Here is a 23,269-nt window from a genome sequence, read left to right as displayed (position 1 = left end):
AAATGAAATAGCATAATTATTGATTAAAAATTGTCTGGGTTTTGCGTACGCGCATGTGCAGTGTTATCAAAGACTGCGGAGACACCGCTTCTGTGCACGGAGAGCGGTATAATGAATTCGAGTGACTCCAACAGTGGAAAATCGATATCTTTACCCAAAATTCCAAGCCGGTTGTTGGTCACTGTGAATCATCGCATGTATACGGTGTCAGGTAAGAAATTCTTGAATATATCTGAATGAAACGCACAAAACAATCTCAGCTAATACTGCAATGTTTGATTTTTACCCTGAGCGAATTATGCGAGACAAAGCCACAAGGAAAAATACCTTATAGTGCAGTAGAACAGCACACGCGGCGCACGAGAGAACGAGGATTGTGATTGACGCGTGTTGATGTCGCGATAACCCAACTCACGCGCCTCCTTCAAGTACGTGTATGTTGCAATCATGACTATTTCAGTCGTCCATTTCACCACAAATAGTCTGTACTATACAAGTTCCTTATCCACGTGAGGCTGGAGATTATATTCCAACACATCCCAAAGCTGAATTTCTGCATATACAACGGGAAGAACTGTAGTTTCGCTCGACGCTAATGCTATTTTTCGATTTCCTCTTTCTTTGTAATATGTATGAAGACCCATTTGACTGGATGTTGCTCAGGGCGGCGATTAGCGTTCAAGGAGTACCGGGGACCGCTTTACATATGAAGTTATATTTCCCTTGACTCCCTATATCTTGACTCGCGAGTCGAAGACGAGGCCTCAGAAATGCTTCACATACCGTATTCGACGTAATCAGCGCCTAGGGCGCTCTCGAAATTAGAAATAGGGGCTCTTATTAGAATATTATTTTGGTGAGAAAAAAAAACAGCCTGAAATGTTTGCATGCGACAGGTATATTTTCCAGAATTCAGTTGCCCATAATTAAGGATGCACATAACACACGAGTGCGTATTATACACAAATAAATAAGTCTTGTGTACATTGATCAATCGGAAGGGGTGCTGATTGGGATAGTTCACTAGCCAAATATTTGCAAATATCGCCGTGGGCGCGTATTAGAGCGGGGCGCTTATTACGTCGAATACGGTAAATCTTTGCCGGGGTAACAAATTTGTATGTCTGTTGTTTAACGCCGCATTAAGCAATATTCCACCTAAATGACGATGGCATGTAAGCAATCGAGTCTGAACCAGACAATCCGGTGATCGATATTGTGAACAACGATCCACGGGAATCGGGGAATGTTGACCCGCAATCAACCCTATAGTCTCCAGGCCTGACCATCCGAGTCCCCTCTTAGAACCAGCAGAGGTTGCTGGGACATATCTACACGGTGAGAGTTATTAATCCTCTACAGAACATGCTACAGCCGGCACAGTTACGCGGACTTGAAACTCATCTCCTTAATAATAAACACAGCGCAGGAAATTGACACATGTTGTTACGTACTGTGTACATATAATTTAAAAGTTATTGTACTCTCACTTTCATAACAAGTGTCCCCTTGCAACACAAGCACCTCGTGTACATCCGGGTATAATCTGTCTATATAGTACGGAAGCCTTTTGGGGCCATTTGTATTTGTATTTTGTTTCTTGAAATTTCAAGATACTAAGTTGAAATTTCAAGATGTTATGTTAAGATTTTAAGATACACACTAAGTTGAAATTTCAAGATAGTGATCTTGAAATTTCAAGATAATAAGTTCAAATTGCAAGTTAATATACAGAAATTTCAACATAACATTTTGAAATTTAAAGATACTAAGTTGAAATTTCAAGGGAAAAAAACAAATGAGCCTAAAAGGCTTCCGTAATATCCGGGCACTACAGGGAAATCCTCAATGATTCATACAAAGGAAACACACCCTATACGACTTAGGTTAGCTTCAGTATGTCACTCAATGAACAGGAAATTATCAGTCCATGAAAGAAGGTGACGTGGTGATGTTGAGCGCAGTTGTAGCAGATGTCGTTGCTGTGACTCGGAATTAAGAGCTGATCAGTGCTTCAAATGGGATTTAGAGGGTTGATCATCGTTATGGCTGGTAAATGTAGCCATTGTTACGATCAGGATTAACAGGTGGTCAGTGATAGGATTGGAATTTGAGAGCTGATCATGGCTTCTAATAGGATTTAGAGGGTTGGTCATCGCTGTGGTGGGGATTTAAAATGTGGCCATCGCTAGGATCGGGATTAACAGGTGGCCATCGCTAGGATCGGGATTAAAAGGTGGCCATCGCTGGGATCGGGATAAACAGGTGGCCATCGTTAGGATCGGGATTAACAGGTAGCCATCGCTAGGATCCGGATTAACAGGTGGCCATCGTAAGGATCCGGATTAACAGGTGGCCATCGCTAGGATCGGGAATATTAGGTAGCCATCGCTAGGATCGGGATTAACAGGTGGCCATCGCTAGGATCGGGATTAACAGGTAGCCATCGCTAGGAACGGGATTACCAGGTGGCCATCGCTAGGATCGGGATTAACAGGTGGCCATCGTTAGGATCGGGATTATTAGGTAGCCATCGTAAGGATCCGGATTACCAGGTGGCCATCGCTAGGATCGGGACCAACAGGTGGTCACAGCTAGGAACGGGATTACCAGGTGGCCAGCGCTAGGATCGGGATTAACAGGTGGCCATCGTTAAGATCGGGATTAACAGGTGGCCATCGCTAGGATCGGGATTAACAGGTGGCCATCGTTAAGATCGGGACCAACCTGTAGCCATCGCTAGGAATGGGATTACCAGGTGACTATCGCTAGGATGGGGATTACCAGGTGGCCATCGCTAGGATCGGGACCAACAGGTGGCCTTCGCTAGGATCGGAATTAACAGGTGGCCATCGCTAGGATCGGGATTATTAGGTACCCATCGCTAGGATCGGGATTAACAGGTGGCCATCGCTAGGATCGGGAGTAGCAGGTGGCCATCGCTAGGATCGGGATTAACAGGTGGCCATCGCTAGGATCGGGATTAACAGGTGGCCATCGCTAGGAACGGGATTACCAGGTGGCCAGCGCTAGGATCGGGATTAACAGGTGGCCATCGTTAAGATCGGGATTAACAGGTGGCCATCGCTAGGATCGGGATTAACAGGTGGCCATCGTTAAGATCGGGACCAACCTGTAGCCATCGCTAGGAATGGGATTACCAGGTGACTATCGCTAGGATGGGGATTACCAGGTGGCCATCGCTAGGATCGGGACCAACAGGTGGCCTTCGCTAGGATCGGAATTAACAGGTGGCCATCGCTAGGATCGGGATTATTAGGTACCCATCGCTAGGATCGGGATTAACAGGTGGCCATCGCTAGGATCGGGAGTAGCAGGTGGCCATCGCTAGGATCGGGATTAACAGGTGGCCATCGCTAGGATCGGGATTAACAGGTGGCCATCGCTAGGAACGGGATTACCAGGTGGCCATCGCTAGGATCGGGACCAACCTGCTGCCATCGCTAGGATCGGGATTAACAGGTGGCCATCGCTGGGATCGGGATTAACAGGTAGCCATCGCTAGGAACGGGATTACCAGGTGGCCATCGCTAGGATCGGGATTAACAGGTGGCCATCGTTAGGATCGGGATTATTAGGTAGCCATCGCTAGGATCGGGATTACCAGGTGGCCATCGTTAGGATCGGGATTAAAAGGTGGCCATCGTAAGGATCCGGATTACCAGGTGGCCATCGCTAGGATCGGGACCAACAGGTGGTCACAGCTAGGAACGGGATTACCAGGTGGCCAGCGCTAGGATCGGGATTAACAGGTGGCCATCGTTAAGATCGGGATTAACAGGTGGCCATCGCTAGGATCGGGATTAACAGGTGGCCATCGTTAAGATCGGGACCAACCTGTAGCCATCGCTAGGAATGGGATTACCAGGTGACTATCGCTAGGATGGGGATTACCAGGTGGCCATCGCTAGGATCGGGACCAACAGGTGGCCTTCGCTAGGATCGGAATTAACAGGTGGCCATCGCTAGGATCGGGATTATTAGGTACCCATCGCTAGGATCGGGATTAACAGGTGGCCATCGCTAGGATCGGGAGTAGCAGGTGGCCATCGCTAGGATCGGGATTAACAGGTGGCCATCGCTAGGATCGGGATTAACAGGTGGCCATCGCTAGGAACGGGATTACCAGGTGGCCATCGCTAGGATCGGGACCAACCTGCTGCCATCGCTAGGATCGGGATTAACAGGTGGCCATCGCTGGGATCGGGATTAACAGGTGGCCATCGTTAGGATCGGGATTAACAGGTAGCCATCGTTAAGATCGGGATTAACAGGTGACCATCGCTAGGATCGGGATTAACAGATGACCATCGCTAGGATCGGGATTACAGGTGGCCACCGCTACGATCGGGATTAACAGGTGGCCATCGCTAGGATCGGGATTACCAGGTGGCCAAGGCTAGGATCGGGGTAATCAGGTTGCCATCGCTAGGATCGGGATTAACAGGTGGCCATCGTTAAGATCGGGATTAACAGGTGGCCATCGCTAGGATCGGGATTAACAGGTGGCCATCGTTTGGATCGGGATTAACAGGTAGTCATCGTTAAGATCGGGATTAACAGGTGGCCATCGCTAGGATCGGGATTAACAGGTGGCCATCGCTAGGATCGGGAGTAACAGGTGGCCATCGCTAGGATCGGGATTAACAAGTGGCCATCGCTAGGATCAGGATTAACAGGTGGCCAAGGCTAGGATCGGGATTATCAGGTGGCCATCGCTAGGATCGGGATTAATGGGTGGCCATCGTTCGGATTGGGGTTTAAGAGATGGATTCAATGAGTGAGTAAGTGAATATGGTTTTATGCCGCTTTTTTGCAATATTCCAGCAATATCACGGCGGGGGACACCAGAAATAGGCTTCATACATTGTACCCAGGAGGGAAGTGGAACCCAGGTCTTCGGCCTGACGAGAGAACGCTTTAACCTTTAGTCCATACCCCAACCGCCCCTGGACTTAGATCTGATGATCATAGCTATGAGTGGAATTTAGGAACTGACAATGTTTTGACTCTCTGTTGCCAGCACAACACACTGAGGATAGGCAACCTTCCTGCTAACATGTCTGGCGATGCCAAGAAAGACCTGATAGCGGAGGCTCGGAGCTTCTCCGCGAGTCTCTCCAACGTCTTCCTCATGAAGAAGAGGGACCAGCAGACGAGACACCTCCTGGAGAAGGCTCAGAATCTCGTGGAGGGTCTCTTGGCGGAGAACCAGCGTCTGTCGTCCAACACCGGCACCCCCCGCCAGACGCGCGGGGGAGGCATGGGCCAGCTGTGGGTCAAGCTGGACGAGATGAAGAGAGAGAATGAAGATCTCCGGAGACAGCTCGGGCGCCATGACGACAGGTCCACGCCCACCAAAAATATGAGTAAGTGCTGGAATGTTGTGTAAATGTAACAAAATAATGTATCACTAGTTGATTATATTTCAGTCTTACATTAAAATCCCATCTATAAGAGGCTGATAGTGTACTTCGACGTGTATACAGAATTTCACCCTCGTATTCACTGATAACTAAATGTCTATACGATCCCAGGTCACGGTCCTGGTGACGTCATCATTGCTGATCTTCAGAAGACCAAGACTGAGAACGAGGCTCTGAGGACTCAGGTAGAGAGTCTGCAGAAGACGGTCAAGGAACTCCAGAACATCACCGCCACAGTGCAGGTGCGTGCTGCATTGTCTCAGGACTCTGGTATAGATACCGTTGGCGTAACAAGTTGTTTTGTTTGTTTGTTGTTTGACACACTCATCAATGTTCCAGCTATATGACGGCGGTCTGTAAATAATCGAGTCTGGACCAGAAAATCCAGTGATTTACATCATGAGCATCGATCCACGCAATTGAGACACGATGACATGCATCAACCAAGTCAGCGAGCCTGGACTAAACATAGTTAACGCTTAACCTGTGACGTTAAACTTGTTCAGTCAACCCAGCAAAGGTCTCAAGGTGACACCAGTGGCCCAGTGATAATTTCGACCTGTAAATACAGGTAGAAGGTTACTCTACGCATCGGCGGCCCCAGTCACCAACACTCAAGGAACCAACATTTGTTATTAATATAGTGGTGTCAACTCATATATTCACCGAGGTTGAACCATTGACGCTTGTGGTTTATCGGCAAACTGATGAAACCTGCATGCACGGACGTAAAGTGACAGTGACAATAGGTTACCCTGGGAAGGCACGTCCAACCCACACAACACAACCTGTAAGTGGCACCGGGGGTGCAAGTGTGCCAACGCCAGTACCACCAACACAAAACGACGTGAAGAATGTAACAGATACACGTGCCTCAGCCCAATACTTCATCATGACAACGGTAGTGCCACTAACACAACAGAGGCCCACGTTGCACCAAGATCCGGGGTAGAATAGGTCTTCGGCAACCCATGCTTGCCGTGAAAGGCGAATATGTCATCGATCCCAATTGCGTGGATTGATGCTCATGATATTAATCACTGGATTGTCTGGTCAATAATCGATTATTTACAGACCGCCGTCATATAGCTGGAATATTAAACAACAAACCAACCAACCAACCCTGTTTAGTCAGTGTTTTTATCACCAGAAGTAGTGGTTAAGGCTTGTGTTGTGTTGAATGTGAATGCATTATGAGTTAAAGTTCCCGGTGGAGGTAATTGGAACAGCGTCATGACGTCAACCGATAAAATAATGACATAGCTCAAAAAGAGTACGTTTACTTTCGGCACCTTTGACCTTTTAACGAAGCATCTTAGAGAACGAGTTGAGGTTCCGGATCATTCCACCTGTTTCAGGACGAGTACAAGCGGGCTAAGATTGGCCTGGAGGCAGCACAGAAGACTATGGAGAAGGCCCGCCATGATTACCGCAGTCTGGAGGCCAATTTTACATCTGCCAAGACGGAGAACGACTCTCTCAAACAGAAGTAAGGCACAGTCACGGGCACGTGCATGATTATGGTTACAACCAAAAGTGGGAATCAGGATTCGAACCAATGACCATTGCATGCTCCATTAAGAACTAACAAATAGTCTAGGAAATATTTTGGTACACAATACAATTTGTTTTCCCTGATGCTGGACGCATCCCTGGAGGTGGCTAGACGTGGTTTTATATAATCTCAGTTTCATAAAATACGTATATTCCATAGACAGGTGCAGGACCAGCATTGTCCTTGCCCGGTATTGTATGGATGCACCTGTCGCCATTGTATACCATAATGGTCTATTTATAAGATGGGGCGGTCGGGTAGCCTAGTGGTTAAAGCGTTCGCTCGTCACGTCGAAGACCCGGGTTCGTTTCCCGACATGGGTACAATGTGTGAAGCCCATTTCTGGTGTCCTCCGCCGTGATATTGCTGGAATATTGCTAAAAGCGGCGTAAAACCATACTTACTCACTTACTCACTATTTATAAGATGGGTATATCCCGTGTTTGTATTACCTAGCCTTACAATAACCAACATATATTCCTATTTGCTGCAAGCATGACTAGGTTCATAGGGTAAGACCGTTACGACTCGTATATAACAACAAAAATATTGTTTCTCGATGCCAACTGTTGTCGTAATAATAGGTTTTCTGTTAAATGACATCTTCTTGATAAGAAGAAAGAAACATTCATTTGCATTATGCCAGGATGCGAGGTTGTATTGCTTTAAACCTGTATCGTGGTAAACCAGCATTTACCTTTTTTGATAACCATTTTCTCAGGTTGACGAGCAGCGTGAAGCCTATGGTAAGGGCAGATAACCGCCTTACTGAGAACATCAACGAGCGGTGTCGACCCAGTGTGATCGCCATGAGATACAACACCCTAGAGAGTCAGGAGTGGATGGATGCTAAGGAGTCACTCGAGGACAGCACCGGCATGGACGAAGAGGAGATAACTCGTTTTCTATGTTCTTCGATAATGGTTTGTTGTGTTATTTACCATGTACTAGTATAATGAAGACTATAAACCAGTGAGTGGGGGAATTACGTTTAGCGCGGAGTATTCCAGTTATATCACGGCGTGTCAGCTTAATGTGGGAGGAAAGCCCGAAGTGATGCAGGCCTTAGGATAGACCTTTACTACTTTTGTGAAACACGAGCACGTGCATGATTATGGTTACAACCAAAAGTGGGAATCAGGCGAAACATGGATTCGAACCAATTAAGGATTGACTGTGTATTTTTTTCGGTTCATTGAGGTATGAATCGAAAAGCCGATATGCAAACTGTATGAATCCGCGTAGCGGATTCTTACAAAAGTTTGCACATCGGCTTTTCGATTCATACCTCAATGAACCGAAAAAAATATACAGTCAATGCTTATAATTAAATTCGACAACGTAAAACATGTTTTATCTACAATAGTTTAACCCAAAACAGTTGCATATAGCAAAACAGACAAAAATGACGACATTGATAAACATTCCAGGTGTAGGAATACATACAGTGGCCTGACATGAATCAGGTGATCGTTTAATTTATGCACATAGCTTGACACGCCTACACAGTCAGTAGCCAATCAACGGAGAGTGGGATTAAAACAATGTTCATTTGACCTGTCAATTAAGGCAAGAGGCGAAAAGAACTGCAACAGTCAGACTGTAACCAACCGGAAGAAATATGTCCGAGAGAAGGCGGCAGTTTCAAATAGCATGGTCATTTACTGCGTGATTCAAACATTACTTCCCTGATTACGGTAAATCACAGTTGGAGAAATGCTAGTTATAAATGAAACCCGAAGACATGAAAGTTGAACCGGGGCGAGCGGGAATAAAACAGGCGAGCGAGCCTGCACGTTTGCTGTTTCATTCATTCTCGGCCATCGGTTTCAAAGGGTAGTTTGGACAATGAATATGCATGAAAGTCGCTAAATGTCCTGTGCATGACGATACACGTGAGCAGAAAGGGAATTCCCTCGACTGTAATATTGGGATTCCCCGACATTCCGAAGTAATAAAAGTAGTGCGCCGCGGTGGGCGTGGCTTAATTTTTTACGTTCATTGGGAAATGAATGCAATAACACGTGACCAATTCAGCTAATCAGAATGCAGGAATTTCCATGAACACAACGAAAATTTAATTATTGACAGTTGTATCCTCCTTTAAGTACTTTTATTTTTTAATGACAAACTGAATGTTGGCACTTATTGTTGTTGAAGACATTCAATAAAAACTGAGACAGAACCACATCACAAATAACATCAGGTATAGTTATATGGAGGTAGTGATAATATTATGCTAATATAATGATTAATTATAGAGTATACTGGTCTAACGCAATGTCGTCTGTTGCAGAAAACATACGAGGCTTCCTGCGACACGTACCAGTGTCTGGAGCTCGCCATTGGAGAACTGTTGAGGAGACCGGCATTGGCGGTGAGTGTGTCATGGCCGCCTGGGGCTTAGTTTTTAGTTTAAACGTATACTGGCGGGCAAAAGAAAGTATACACTTGAAAACTGGATTTGACAAAAACAATTACACACGTTATCAAAACGTTACTAGACAGAAAACAGTCTCCGAAAGACTGCAAACTTAAGGTCCAAAACACAACTATGATACCGTTTCAAATAACCATGTTAATAGTGTGTTTCATTTTTTAGGGAGCATCAGACATGGGTGTATACTTTCTTTTGCCGGGTAGTTTATTGAACTCACGTGATAAGGATTAGTCACACGTTGCGACAACTTAGATCGCCCTCTCCCATAGGTTTGCATGTATGCTTATTTGTAATTAATACATTTTATAAAGATGTGTTGGTTGACATGACGCCAACTAGGTTCAAGTCAATATTAATACCACAAGTATCTTTCACGCTTAACAGTAGTGTGTATATCATTTCGTTACTAGCTAAGGGGCATCAAATGAAAAATGGTGCGTTTCACATGGGTTGACCATCTCAGTTCGGTTCCTCGTTTGAACCTTTTCTAAATAAATCTTCTTTTTTTTAATTCGCTATCACCATGTCTTCATGTTGAATGTTTAATGTATAAAATGCACTACACTATATATTTTTACACCAGGAGAGCACATGTCTGCCACCCCTGTGATATAATCAATCTGTGGATATCTATATAACATTTCCTCGAATCCCATAAGGCCATGTTAAATGCATAATACATAGTATGTCTGTCTGCTGTGGTGTTGCCTTGTCGGCCTTGCATATGTTTACCACGTATCTCACTCTCTCCATCATCACAGATAAGTATAGTTCAGAGCGGCTTGAGCGCGGAACCAGAACAGCTTCCGGACGAGATGACCGACGCCATCCGAAGCCGGCTGCGACATAACTGCGACAACATTGACTCAGGGGAGCTGATCAAGGTACAGGATGGGCCAGAATAGGTCCCCACACCTCATGGTTGTCGTGATCAGGGTACAGGATGGGCCAGAATAGGTCCCCACACCTCATGATTGTCGTGATCAGGGTACAGGATGGGCCAGAATAGGTTCCCACACCTCATGATTGTCGTGATCAGGGTACAGGATGGGCCAGAATAGGTTCCCACACCTCATGATTGTCGTGATCAGGGTACAGGATGGGCCAGAATAGGTCAAATATGTCCCCACACCTCATGATTGTCGTGATCAGGGTACAGGATGGGCCAGAATAGGTCCCCACACCTCATGATTGTCGTGATCAGGGTACAGGATGGGCCAGAATAGGTTCCCACACCTCATGATTGTCGTGATCAGGGTACAGGATGGGCCAGAATAGGTCCCCACACCTCATGGTTGTCGTGATCAAGGTACAGGATGGGCCAGAATAGGTCCCCACACCTCATGGTTGTCGTGATCAGCGTACAGGATGGGCCAGAATAGGTCCCCACACCTCATGGTTGTCGTGATCAAGGTACAGGATGGGCCAGAATAGGTCCCCACACCTCATGGTTGTCGTGATCAAGGTACAGGATGGGCCAGAATAGGTCCCCACACCTCATGGTTGTCGTGATCAGCGTACAGGATGGGCCAGAATAGGTCCCCACACCTCATGGTTGTCGTGATCAAGGTACAGGATGGGCCAGAATAGGTCCCCACACCTCATGGTTGTCGTGATCAAGGTACAGGATGGGCCAGAATAGGTCCCCACACCTCATGGTTGTCGTGATCAGGGTACAGGGTGGGCCAGAATAGGTTCCCACACCTAATGGTTGTCGTGATCAGGGTACAGAATGGGCCAGAATGAACAAATATGTTCCCACACCGCATGGATGTCGTGATCAGGGTACAGGATTGGCCAGAATAGGTCCCCACACCTCATGGTTGTCGTGATCAGGGTACAGGGTGGGCCAGAATAGGTTCCCACACCTAATGGTTGTCGTGATCAGGGTACAGGATGGGCCAGAATGAACAAATATGTTCCCACACCGCATGGATGTCGTGATCAGGGTACAGGATTGGCCAGAATAGGTCCCCACACCTCATGATTGTCGTGATCAGGGTACAGGGTGGGCCAGAATAGGTCCCCACACCTCATGATTGTCGTGATCAAGGTACAGGATGGACCAGAATAGGTCCCCACACCTAATGGTTGTCGTGATCAGGGTACAGGATGGGCCAGAATAGGTCAAATATGTTCCCACACCGCATGGATGTCGTGATCAGGGTACAGGGTGGGCCAGAATAGGTCCCCACACCTCATGGTTGTCGTGATCAGGGTACAGGGTGGGCCAGAATAGGTCCCCACACCTCATTATTGTCATGATCAGGGTACAGGATTGGCCAGAATAGGTCCCCACACCTCATGATTGTCATGATCAGGGTACAGGGTGGGCCAGAATAGGTCCCAACACCTCATGATTGTCATGAACAGGGTACGGGATTGGCCAGAATAGGTCCCCACACCTCATGGTTGTCGTGATCAAGGTACAGGATGGGCCAGAATAGGTCCCCACACCTCATGGTTGTCGTGATCAAGGTACAGGATGGGCCAGAATAGGTCCCAACACCTCATGATTGTCGTGATCAGGGTACAGGATGGGCCAGAATAGGTCCCCACACCTCATGATTGTCATGTAATTGGTCACACGTGTTTTAGAGTAACTACGGTTAACAATACATTCTTGTGTTCCAGATCACCAAAAATACCTTGGAGAGAGAGTTCAAGGACGTGAAAGGCCTTATCAGCAATAAAGCCGTGAACCGCTACCTGCACGAGAGCGCGAGACTGACCTGGCAGATGGCAATACAACAACCCGCCATGAGAATGTCGGTGACGGACAAACGTTATAACGAGGAGCGTCACAAGCTGTGGTGGTCATGTGACCAAGCACGTGCATCGTCTGTCAGTCACTTTATCTGGCCGATGCTCTTCGATTACGATGGCGGAAATCTCATGGTTAAAGGGTGTGTGTTTGCAAGCTGACTCTACCACCATTTATATTGTGGCGTTTTGTGACAATGTTGTACATTTATATTTATCTATGCATTTATAAATGAACAATTCCTGATTCACCAAGACAATCCCAAACTGTTTGAGGTGCGCTATCATAATTGTGTTTTGCCAAAAGGTTGAAAACGTGAAGACTTCACGAGTGCTAACAGATGTCCCGTAAAAAGAATTATCTCGGGTGATAAACATCAGTGTTGTGACAGTATTATTTCCTATCCATGTAAATTTAATACGATCATTATGCGTGTAGTTTTTTTTAATAGTTCTTTAACAATGTACGTCGTACCTCTATCCGTGTCTCCGGTATTTAGAGATTTATACACCTGGAAAAAAATTAACGACTATCCCTTCTCTTTTTTTCCCATATATACGGAGTCTCAATATATCTTGTAGATACATCTACATTAGGCATTGATCTCGTGTTGTAAAATGTCTGGGGTAGCACTGGTACCTGCCGAGACGTCAGTACAAGAGCACCGGATGTTTCACTAGGTGGTCGACCACAATTGCAAAGATGCATCACATGATGCAAAGATGCAAAAGCAAAGACATAGAAGGGTAGTGAAATAACTATTGCCATGGTAACAGTTGCGAAACATGTCATGAAATAATCGATTTTGTTTTCTGTATTTCAACATGACAAAGCCGACTTCATGGAAAACAAAAGAAAAGTATTTAGTCAAAAATGTAATTTCGGATGTATTTTTAAATGGCTATTTTATATGTAAATATAAAGTAAGTGGTGCTTAACTATTTTCAAGGAGTGTATTGACGAATAATGTATTTCAACTATGTCAACAGGAGCTATAAAAACACACAGACACACACATGCACGCACCCGCGCGCGCAAACACCGACCCACACTCTACTTCCAGTTCGCTAAAGTGGGTATATAGTTACGGCCATTTTGTAAACTGGATGAGGGTTGTTCTCTATCAAAGATAACACTCTTCTGATAATTTCGATCGATGTAGATTTGCCCAATATGAAACACTTATATTGACACAAAATGTCCTATTTACAGTATTGTATTACGTATTAAATAACTTCCTTGTCTTCCTGCTAGAATACATGCATAAGAGGATTATGAAGTGTTTAACAGAAAGCATATGCTAGATACAACTGCCGTCTTCATGATACACTATAGCACTAAAAGCAGCGCAAATAGGACATGGCACCAGTCAACTGGCCGAGGTATTATGCAGCCATTCGTCACCGCTCGCCCCTTTCCGTAACCTATTCGGCTTGTCGCGGAATAACACGAGTTGAATGTTATGCAGCTAGCGGACTAAGCCGAGTGCACCCGAGTAACAAAACAACAACATTTAGATGCAGAAACGACTTCGAGTGTGTTCATTTCAATCAAACTAGAATGTCACATGACTCATACCCCACACTTGTAAATATTATCACTGATTTACGAAGTCAAATTTCCAAGTTACCGAGCTAAATTATAACCACTAATGTATATATACAGGTCCATGTTATTCAATGTAGTAATGTGATAGCCAGGCATTATTGTAATGTTTTCTGTGATCAGTAACATTGGACATATAGAGATAGTTGCAAAGTCTTGCATGATTTTAAGGCTGTAATTTCAATATCTGGTACAAACAAATTAATTTGGCATATTGTGAGCAGAGATATCCTCCATGCATTGGTGGTCAACAGATTACCGCATTTCCTCAAATTACTGCGTAGACCCTTATCAATTTCGATTGACTGTTAGACCCGGTCCCCGGGCAAATGCGGTAGACGACTATAAAGGTAATTTAACATCAGAACTATGGTTTTCCCGCTGATGGGGGCACGGGTGGCCAAGTCGTCTAAGGCGCCACGATTCGCTGTGCAGAGTTGCGTCCCTTGGGCACGCAAGAAACCTATGATTGTGGGTTCGAATCCCGGTTCGCCCCGATTATGTTTCTAGGTTTGTCAGTACTATACCCGTACTCGTGGGTGTCACCGAAGTGGTAAACGTCTGAGACCTGCATCACTTCGGGCTTTCCTCCCACATTAAGCTGACACGCCGTGATATAACTGGTATACTGTTAAAAGCGGCGTTAAACGCAACTGACTGACTCACTCTGTTTTCGGCCTAGTTGTCAAACTCGTTCTGTTTCTCTTTTACTATTCGACATCCGCTGGTCCAATAGTACAAAATAAGCAATGCATGTATCAACGATTTGCAGCTACTTTCGACCCAGTGTCAAAGTTGCATTGACTTCATATTAGTCGAAGGCTCGACTCGCTATGTAGAGTTGTGGCTCTTGACCAGGCCCCACTTGATCCTTACCCGTTTATCAAAGAGGTAAACTTCTACGTTTGTTTGTTGTTTAACGGCGCTTTCAGCAATGTCACAGATAAAGTCCCAGACGGCTGTCTGTAAACACTCGAATCTCGACCAGGCAATCCAGTGATCGATATTGTGAGCAACAATCCACGCCGTCGGCAACCAAACCATCGATCCATTAATTCAACTTTTAAGTCCAGCATAGGTTGTTGGGACCAATTCAATCCAGGAATCCCCGCAGTTACAAACGTCTCCGACCTGCACGCCCCTTCTCCAGCTGACGTAAAGTGACTGAAATACTGTGCAACGCACTTACTGACTGGTTTTAAGACTCGGAAGCGAACTGGAATGTCCAAACGATGAATTTCCCATCGACCTTGCCCTTGAGCTTTTGGTCTTACAAGTCCACGGACTATTCACTAGGTAGCCTTCTCAATTCGGAGAGTGTGTAAGAGGATTACAGACTCCCTCGCGCATTTAAAACCACGAGGTACAATATTTTAACGCTAATCCAGATCTTTCAAATGAAAATGTTGATGATCAAATCTAAAATACGCGTTACTTGCCTACTGCACAATCTTATGGGTAAAATCAGCAGTCGTGAGATGTATGCGAGATATTGAGAAATGTGAAGTGTCAAGAAAGCACGTAGTGTTGGTAAAATCCACTAAATCGTGATTTGTGTTAAGAATTTACCTTTGATTTTGTTGAACAGTGCCGATGTTGTAGATGCCTTCAGTGTTGAAGCAAGCATTGTAAGAGTTGTGTCCCCTGCACCGCTAATGCTGAGTTAATACTGTAGTTTCACCAGATTGTGTTCAGTTATGAATAATTTGTACATTGCAATTGTTGAATATTTTATGAATATGTGCTGAAATAAAGACGGTTTTCTACACGCAAACTTGCAGTCTTTGCTTCCCCGTTTTCACATGCTGGATCAAGTTTTAGGTCAGGACTCTCATGGAGAGCATTGTGGTCCAGCACTGGGTACTGGGGATCCTTTCTGCCCTGATACCAGCAGAGGTCAAGCGTGGGGTACTTGTCTAGTCTGCCCTGATACCAGATAGTTGAGACTGGGGTACTTGTCTATTCTGCCCTGATACCAGCAGAGGTCAAGCGTGGGGTACTTGAGATCTATTCTGACCTATTGCCAGCAGAGGTCAAGCGTGGGGCACTTGAGATCTATTCTTCATAGTTCATAGTCCTAGCCCACTGAGATGCTGCAATGTAACAAGAATATCCCACTCAGATAGAGATACTGACTCCTTGTTTTAGCCCCTTGTCATGATGCAACAGGGGATCGAACCCCCGACCTTCCACTCTCCAGGCAGAGTTCTTGTAGCAGAGTGAGTGAGTGAGTGAGAGCTTTACTGCCGCTTTTAGCAATATTCTGTCGGGGAACACCAGAAATGGGCTTCACACATTGTACCCATGCCTGAATTGAACCCGGGTCTTCAGTGTGACAAGCGAATGCTTTAACCACTAGGCTACCGGACCGCCCCTGTAGCAGAGTGAAATATTTGATTGTAATGAGCCAAGCGAGCAAAGTAGGTCAGGTGAATTTGGGTTTAATGTCACGTCCAAGATTATTGCACGTATATAGCGATGTGCGTGTCTGCTTGTACTAGTCCGGACTGATGCCAATTTATAGTGCACACACACACAGCATACCGACTCCAAGCCGATCCAGTCCTTGTTTTAGCCCCGTCAAACAGACAGGGTAACAAGTACCATCTTTTTTTAACGTCTTTTGGCATGACGCGGCCCTGATAGAACCCTGGACCTTCCGCACTACCACTAGACCACTGAGGCAGTCGTGAGCAAAATATAGACAAGCAAGGTTGAACCAGAAAATATGATTTTATTCTAAGATGGCATACATCAATATACAGATGAAAGTTAAGCGACAACTCACGAAGGTCACCAAAAGAAGCAAGTCATGTCCTTGCTGTCATATTCAAATACCGTCGTGTCCCCAGGAAACCGGACACCCAAAAATCAAATACAGACAAATTTCTTCACAAATAAAAATTAACAAAAGTTTCAAACATTAATATTTAAAAACAAACAGATCAAATTGATCAAAATAACAGCAATGTTTCGAAGTTTTGTATATATTTTTTCTTATCGACAATTTTGGACTAGCTTCTGTGTGTATCTTGGCAAGGTTAATACTGTTAATAAAACAAGCACAGGCTGTAAACATTCTAAGTACATATGAAGGTATAGTAACTACATAAACCGACATGAAAAAGTATAAAGCACCACATTTCTTCTCCTGACATTCAGAAACAAACAAGATCAGAGGATTGACCAAAAAGTACAAGTCATATGGCTCAAGTTAACTCGTGAGAACATACAGTCTTCAACACATGAAGAGCCATGACACCGTAACAAATAGCTGAAATGTGTGCTGAAGCAACAACATGATACAATTTCCTGTAATTTAAATCTCTAGACGCAGACAATTTCTGATTATTTCCACAAAGATCCCAACGGGTAGAAAAAGACATATCACCATATGCTTTCTATGCATTAGGGATGTGAGAATATTTTGGTATATTGTGCCACACCTTCTGAATTAATACTTCGTGTCTCTTGATGCAGGGCGCTAAAAATGTTGACTACGGTATCAACTTCACATAACAAGCTGAATCAACTGTTTTGTACACATTTTCCATTTTTGTCAATTTAGGATGTTAATAACCTGATTTTTCCAACAAGAAATTATTAAACTTTATTAAATGATTTACATATAATCAAAAATAAAAGTAAACAAATTCAAAATGGGTTTAATGCAAAACGCATTAACCACAAGATCAAATCAATTCCCTCAACAACTATAACATAAAAACAGGTTTAATTTTACATTAGATGTACAGGATTAGAAAAGACTATTCAAACACTGATCATTTCTGATCATCTGTCATATCTAGACATGGTAAAATCACTTTGAGTAGAAGAAACAGACAAAATCAAGGGAGATAACTCATCTTGGCTATGTAACAAGTCGCATGATCGATGGAGAAGTATGAATGTTGGCCCTGAACCTGGATACAAGTGATAGCACAATCTGCGAGAGGGGTCGGTGCTGAACAAATGACTGTCTACACATCTATAACAATAAACTACAATGCAATGCATGGAATACAGTTGGTGTATACTGTACACCCAGGTTGCAGTATGACGTATAACACCTCTACGATAGTCACTGCCCAAGATAATGCCATGGTTTGTTCTAACAAGTGTATAATAAGGATGAACTGTATTATTGCAGGGACATATCAAAAATTCAAAACAGAGTGCCCTTAGCAATCATTATTTTGTTCAAAATTGGAATTTGTAATGTTCATATTTTCTAAAATTTTACAAAGCCATAACATTAGTACTAATTTGGATTTTTTTACTGGCTTTTGTTCAATATTTGCCGTTCAGATGGCCTTGATAAATCTGTATTGAAACAATTCTCATCATAAAATGCAATGTTGAAAAATTTGGCAACTTCAATTTCAGGATGCAAAATCAGAAAATCAATACTTGAATTTTATGTTGGAAATTCACTTTTGAATATGCAGGGAATTTAAGTCAGCTGTAAATTCCAGATGGTATGCATCATATACATGTTGTATATAACGTTTTATCACATGTCTATGTACAATGCTAGATACAAGTAGTAACATGCAGTCGGTAACCTGTAGCAACAAGTCATAGCCCTTGTCTATGCTGCACCAGACTTCTCGGCTTCAATATCTGAAACACACAAGCAGTCACTCTCAAATTCATTGCATAAGTGTGTGACATTTAAAGGAGGACTAGGTTTGGCACTTTGGCTGGCGCAGAAAAAGGTCAGGGTAGGATATGGGTTCTAATTGGCCCACTGGAATGTCAAAGTTGCGGAAAACTTTGAAATATTGGTATGAAAATTATCAGACCTCTCAAATGTCTTTTTTCATTTCTTACACATTGAACTTTTGGAAATCTAAATATGTGACCCAAGATGAACTTTTTACAATATGCTTGCAGTGATTTTATCTCCTCCAGTGACCAGCTGGGACAAAGACCTGCTCTTATTATATTAGAAAAATGCTTTGTAAATACCTCTAACATTAGCATCTTTAACACTTATTTCTCCATCTAAACCTGGGCTGAAACATCAGACACTGCACTAAAGACTTCACCTGAACCTCAGCTAAAACACCAGACCCTGAACAAATGACTTCATCTAAACCTGGGCTGAAACATCAGGCCCTGAACTAATGACTTCATCTAAACCAAGGTTGAAACATCAGACACTGCACTGATCACTTCAACTAAACCAAGGTTGAAACATCAGACACTGCACTAATGACTTCATCTAAACCTTGGCTGAAACATCAGAAACTGCACTGATTATTTCATCTAAACCTGGGCTTTAAACATCAGTCACTGCACTGATCACTTCATCTAAACCAAGGTTGAAACATCAGACACTGCACTGATCACTTCATCTAAACCAAGGTTGAAAAATCAGACACTGCACTAATTATACATCTAAACCAAGGCTGAAACATCAGACACTGCACTAATGACTTCATCTAAACCTTGGCTGAAACATCAGAAACTGCACTGATCACTTCATCTAAACCAAGGTTGAAACATCAGACACTGCACTGATCACTTCATCTAAACCAAGGTTGAAAAATCAGACACTGCACTAATTATACATCTAAACCAAGGTTGAAACATCAGACACTGCACTGATCACTTCAACTAAACCAAGGTTGAAACATCAGACACTGCACTAATTATACATCAAAACCAAGGCTGAAACATCAGACACTGCACTAATGACTTCATCTAAACCTTGGCTGAAACATCAGACACTGCACTAATGACTTCATCTAAACCTTGGCTGAAACATCAGAAACTGCACTGATTATTTCATCTAAACCTGGGCTTTAAACATCAGTCACTGCACTGATCACTTCATCTAAACCAAGGTTGAAACATCAGACACTGCACTGATCACTTCATCTAAACCAAGGTTGAAAAATCAGACACTGCACTAATTATACATCTAAACCAAGGTTGAAACATCAGACACTGCACTAATGACTTCATCTAAACCTTGGCTGAAACATCAGAAACTGCACTGATTATTTCATCTAAACCTGGGCTTTAAACATCAGTCACTGCACTGATCACTTCATCTAAACCAAGGTTGAAACATCAGACACTGCACTGATCACTTCATCTAAACCAAGGTTGAAAAATCAGACACTGCACTAATTATACATCTAAACCAAGGTTGAAACATCAGACACTGCACTGATCACTTCAACTAAACCAAGGTTGAAACATCAGACACTGCACTAATTATACATCAAAACCAAGGCTGAAACATCAGACACTGCACTAATGACTTCATCTAAACCTTGGCTGAAACATCAGACACTGCACTAATGACTTCATCTAAACCTTGGCTGAAACATCAGAAACTGCACTGATTATTTCATCTAAACCTGGGCTTTAAACATCAGTCACTGCACTGATCACTTCATCTAAACCAAGGTTGAAAAATCAGACACTGCACTAATTATACATCTAAACCAAGGCTGAAACATCAGACACTGCACTAATGACTTCATCTAAACCTTGGCTGAAACATCAGAAACTGCACTGATTATTTCATCTAAACCTGGGCTGAAACATCAGTCACTGCACTGATCAGTTCATCTAAACCAAGGTTGAAAAATCAGACACTGCACTAATTATGCATCTAAACCAAGGTTGAAACATCAGACACTGCACTAATGACTTCATCTAAACCTTGGCTGAAACATCAGAAACTGCACTGATTATTTCATCTAAACCTGGGCTGAAACATTAGACACTGAACTGATCACTTCATCTAAACCAAGGTTGAAACATCAGACACTGCACTAATTATACATCTAAATCAAGGCTGAAACATCAGAACACAGAAATGGAGAGTAATCCCTTGAAGAGGTTCCATGAACTATTGGTCTATTGTAAAGCTTGTATGACCATTTATGAACATTGTCAGACTAATCAGAAAAGCTGTCATATACAATTGGTCTTACACATTTATTATTATATCATAGACTGACTGAAGTTACCGGAGACTCTACCTCATGTCACACACTAATTTTGCACACTTGCTAATTTGTAATAGGCCTTTCACCATCAAGAGTGAGTGAGTGAACTGGGTTTAATACTGCATTGAACATTATTCCTGTTATATCACGGTGTGTCAGCTTAATGTAGTAGGAAAGCCCAAAGTGGCGAAACACACAAGCACAGGTATGGTTCTGACAAACCTTGAAACATAATCTGGGCGAAACCAGGATTCGAACCCACAATCATAGGTTTCTGGCGTGCCCAAGGGATGCAGTCAATGGAAGCTCCTTAGACAACTGGTACGCCTATGTTGATGTTGTTTGGTGTTTGTTGTTTAACACCGCACTCAGCAATATTCCAGCTATATGACGGTGGTCTGTAAATAATCGAGTCTGGACCAGAAAATCCAGTGATTGACATCATGAGCATCGATCCGAGTAATTGGGATACGATAACATGCATCAACCAAGTCAGCGAGCCTGACCACTTGATCCCGTTAGTCTTCTCTTACAACAAGCATAGTCTCTTTTTACGACAAGCATAGTCGCCTTTTACGGCAAGCATGGGTTGCTAAAGACCTATTCTACCCCGAATCTTCACAGGTTGGTACATCTATGGCCCGAGCTGATCTGATTGTCTCTAAGAGTGATCTAGTTGTCTCGTTACCTTCTTTGGAAGGCAAACAAGTTTTCTCTTTGCAGTCTGTCTTCTTAAGGCTGCCCTTCGGGAAACGCTGGATCGAATTTTCAAACTCCTTTTGTTTCTTCTCCTCATCAATGGCTGAAGGACACAAAATAAACTGATTGTACACATGGGTTTTACTACATAGAGAAGCAATACAACTTAACATGTACATTATCCAAAGGAAGCAGGCAACCCCAGGGTCGACTGCATGAGCAACAACCCCTTGTTTCATGGCAGTCAGGAATACTCAAGGTGTATGAGAAGAAATGAGTGAGTGAGTGATGTGGGTTTCAATGCCTCTTTTAACAGTAATCCAGTTAAATCGCGGTGTGTCAGCTTAATGTGAGAGGAATCCCCAAAGTGATACGGGTCTCAGACGTTTATCACTTCTGTGAAACCCACGAGCACGGGTATGGTATTGACAAACCTAGAAACATAATTGGGGCAAACCAGGATTCGATGCCACAATCATAGGTGTCTGGCATGCCCAAGGGAAGCAACTCTGCACAGCGAATCGCGGCGCCTTAGACGACTGGGCCACCCATGCCCCCTGAGGTGAAATGAAATGGGCTTTAATGCTGCGTTCAAGACTATTGCACTTATATAGCAACGTGGCTGCCATGTGTGTGTGTGTGTCTGCTTGTACTAGTCTGTCGTTATAGTGCGAGCCCACTGAGCTACCATGACATGGTTTAACATGGATACCCAGTCAGACACAGTGTACTGACTGTGAGCTGACCAGTCCTTATTTAATACCCTTAACGCCCCGCACCTGGCAGGTAAAAAGAAGTACTATCTTTTATGTCTTTTGGTATTACGCGGCTGGGAATCAAACCACTGTCCTTCCGCTCTCCTTGCATACGCTTTAGACCACAGACAGCTGGAGGTTAACAAATATTCCAGTTTGTACAGTTTAAGTTAGGAACATATATAACAGAAGGAGAAGAAGGGAGAGAATGTTGCAAAATTTACGGAAATAAAGACACTTTCAACTGCTCTCTAAAATAGAGTATTTAATTATTTTTTAATTCAACCTGCAGGCCAGCATACCCTGGCAGCCAAGGGAGGTAACTCTGCACAGCAAATTGCATCATCTTAGACCACTTGACTTTGTTATACATCTCAGAAAGCAATATCTAAGGCATTCCAAGGCAGCCTATCAAATATGTGATGACCCAACTAGAGGATGATGGACTGAGCAACAATCCACATAATTTGTATTATTCTGAATACCTACCATCTTTTGGTGGAAGGGTATTTTTCTCGTTCGTAGTTGCGTGCTTCAGGTTGTCCTTGCTGAATTCTCCAATGGATTTCCTCAGTTCAGTCTCCTTCTTTTCCTGGCCAATGTCTAAAACAATACAATGAAGTGAGTGAGTGAGTGAGTGAGTGAGTGAGTGAGTGAGTGAGTGAGTGAGTGAGTGAGTGAGTGAGTGAGTGAGTGAGTGAGTGAGTGAGTGAGTGAGTGAGTGAGTGAGTGAGTGAGTGAGTGAGTGAGTGAGTGAGTGAGTGAGTGAGTGAGTGAGTGAGTGAGTGAGTGAGTGAGTGAGTGAGTGAGTGAGTGAGTGAGTGAGTGAGTGAGTGAGTGAGTGAGTGAGTGAGTGAGTGAGTGAGTGAGTGAGTGAGTGAGTGAGTGAGTGAGTGAGTGAGTGAGTGAGTGAGTGAGTGAGTGAGTGAGTGAGTGAGTGAGTGAGTGAGTGAGTGAGTGAGTGAGTGAGTGAGTGAGTGAGTGAGTGAGTGAGTGAGTGAGTGAGTGAGTGAGTGAGTGAGTGGGGTTTAAT

At 43.8% G+C, this 23,269-nt stretch overlaps 2 protein-coding genes across 8 annotated transcripts in view; one reads left to right on the top strand and one right to left on the bottom strand.

Moving 5' to 3' along the window:
• Positions 1–78: 78 nt before the first annotated feature.
• Positions 79–12,632, top strand: LOC124146031. 2 transcript variants are annotated; one of them, XM_046516072.2, is made up of 8 exons: positions 79–211; positions 5,045–5,390; positions 5,559–5,689; positions 6,806–6,936; positions 7,724–7,925; positions 9,299–9,379; positions 10,204–10,326; positions 12,077–12,632. In XM_046516072.2, the coding sequence occupies exons 2-8, from the start codon at positions 5,081–5,083 to the stop codon at positions 12,365–12,367; spliced, it is 1,269 nt and encodes a 422-aa protein (XP_046372028.1). In that variant the 5' UTR covers positions 79–211; positions 5,045–5,080; the 3' UTR covers positions 12,368–12,632. The 2 variants fall into 2 exon arrangements, with proteins under 2 accessions (XP_046372028.1, XP_046372029.1); XM_046516073.2 differs by lacking the exon at positions 79–211 and adding an exon at positions 1,907–2,052.
• A 3,893-nt stretch (positions 12,633–16,525) lies between these two features.
• LOC124146032 (thymosin beta-like) overlaps positions 16,526–23,269 on the bottom strand; it is a 62,529-nt gene continuing 55,785 nt past the window's right edge. For all 6 annotated transcript variants that reach the window (XM_046516074.2, XM_046516079.2, XM_046516080.2 and 3 more), the window contains 3 exons: positions 22,726–22,839; positions 21,471–21,584; positions 16,526–18,434 (listed from right to left, as the gene is read on the bottom strand). In XM_046516074.2, the coding sequence (XP_046372030.1) occupies positions 18,403–18,434; positions 21,471–21,584; positions 22,726–22,839 (260 nt within the window). In that variant the 3' untranslated portion in view covers positions 16,526–18,402. The remainder of the gene's footprint in view (positions 18,435–21,470; positions 21,585–22,725; positions 22,840–23,269) is intronic.

The sequence above is a fragment of the Haliotis rufescens genome, unplaced genomic scaffold (genome assembly GCF_023055435.1).
Source record: "Haliotis rufescens isolate VD_foot unplaced genomic scaffold, xgHalRufe1.0.p SCAF_7, whole genome shotgun sequence".
Taxonomy (NCBI): Eukaryota; Metazoa; Mollusca; class Gastropoda; order Lepetellida; family Haliotidae; genus Haliotis; species Haliotis rufescens.
The sequence above is the reverse complement of the archived record's forward strand: the minus strand, read 5'-3'. Positions and strand labels throughout refer to the sequence as shown.

Excerpts from the sequence above, each read along its gene's own strand:
- LOC124146031 (XM_046516072.2), top strand. The coding sequence starts at position 5,081 with ATGTCTGGCGATGCCAAGAAAGACCTGATAGCGGAGGCTCGGAGCTTC. Across the intron at positions 7,926-9,298 it reads TTCTATGTTCTTCGATAATG|AAAACATACGAGGCTTCCTG; the intron begins GTTTGTTGTGTT and ends CGTCTGTTGCAG. Across the intron at positions 9,380-10,203 it reads TGAGGAGACCGGCATTGGCG|ATAAGTATAGTTCAGAGCGG; the intron begins GTGAGTGTGTCA and ends CCATCATCACAG.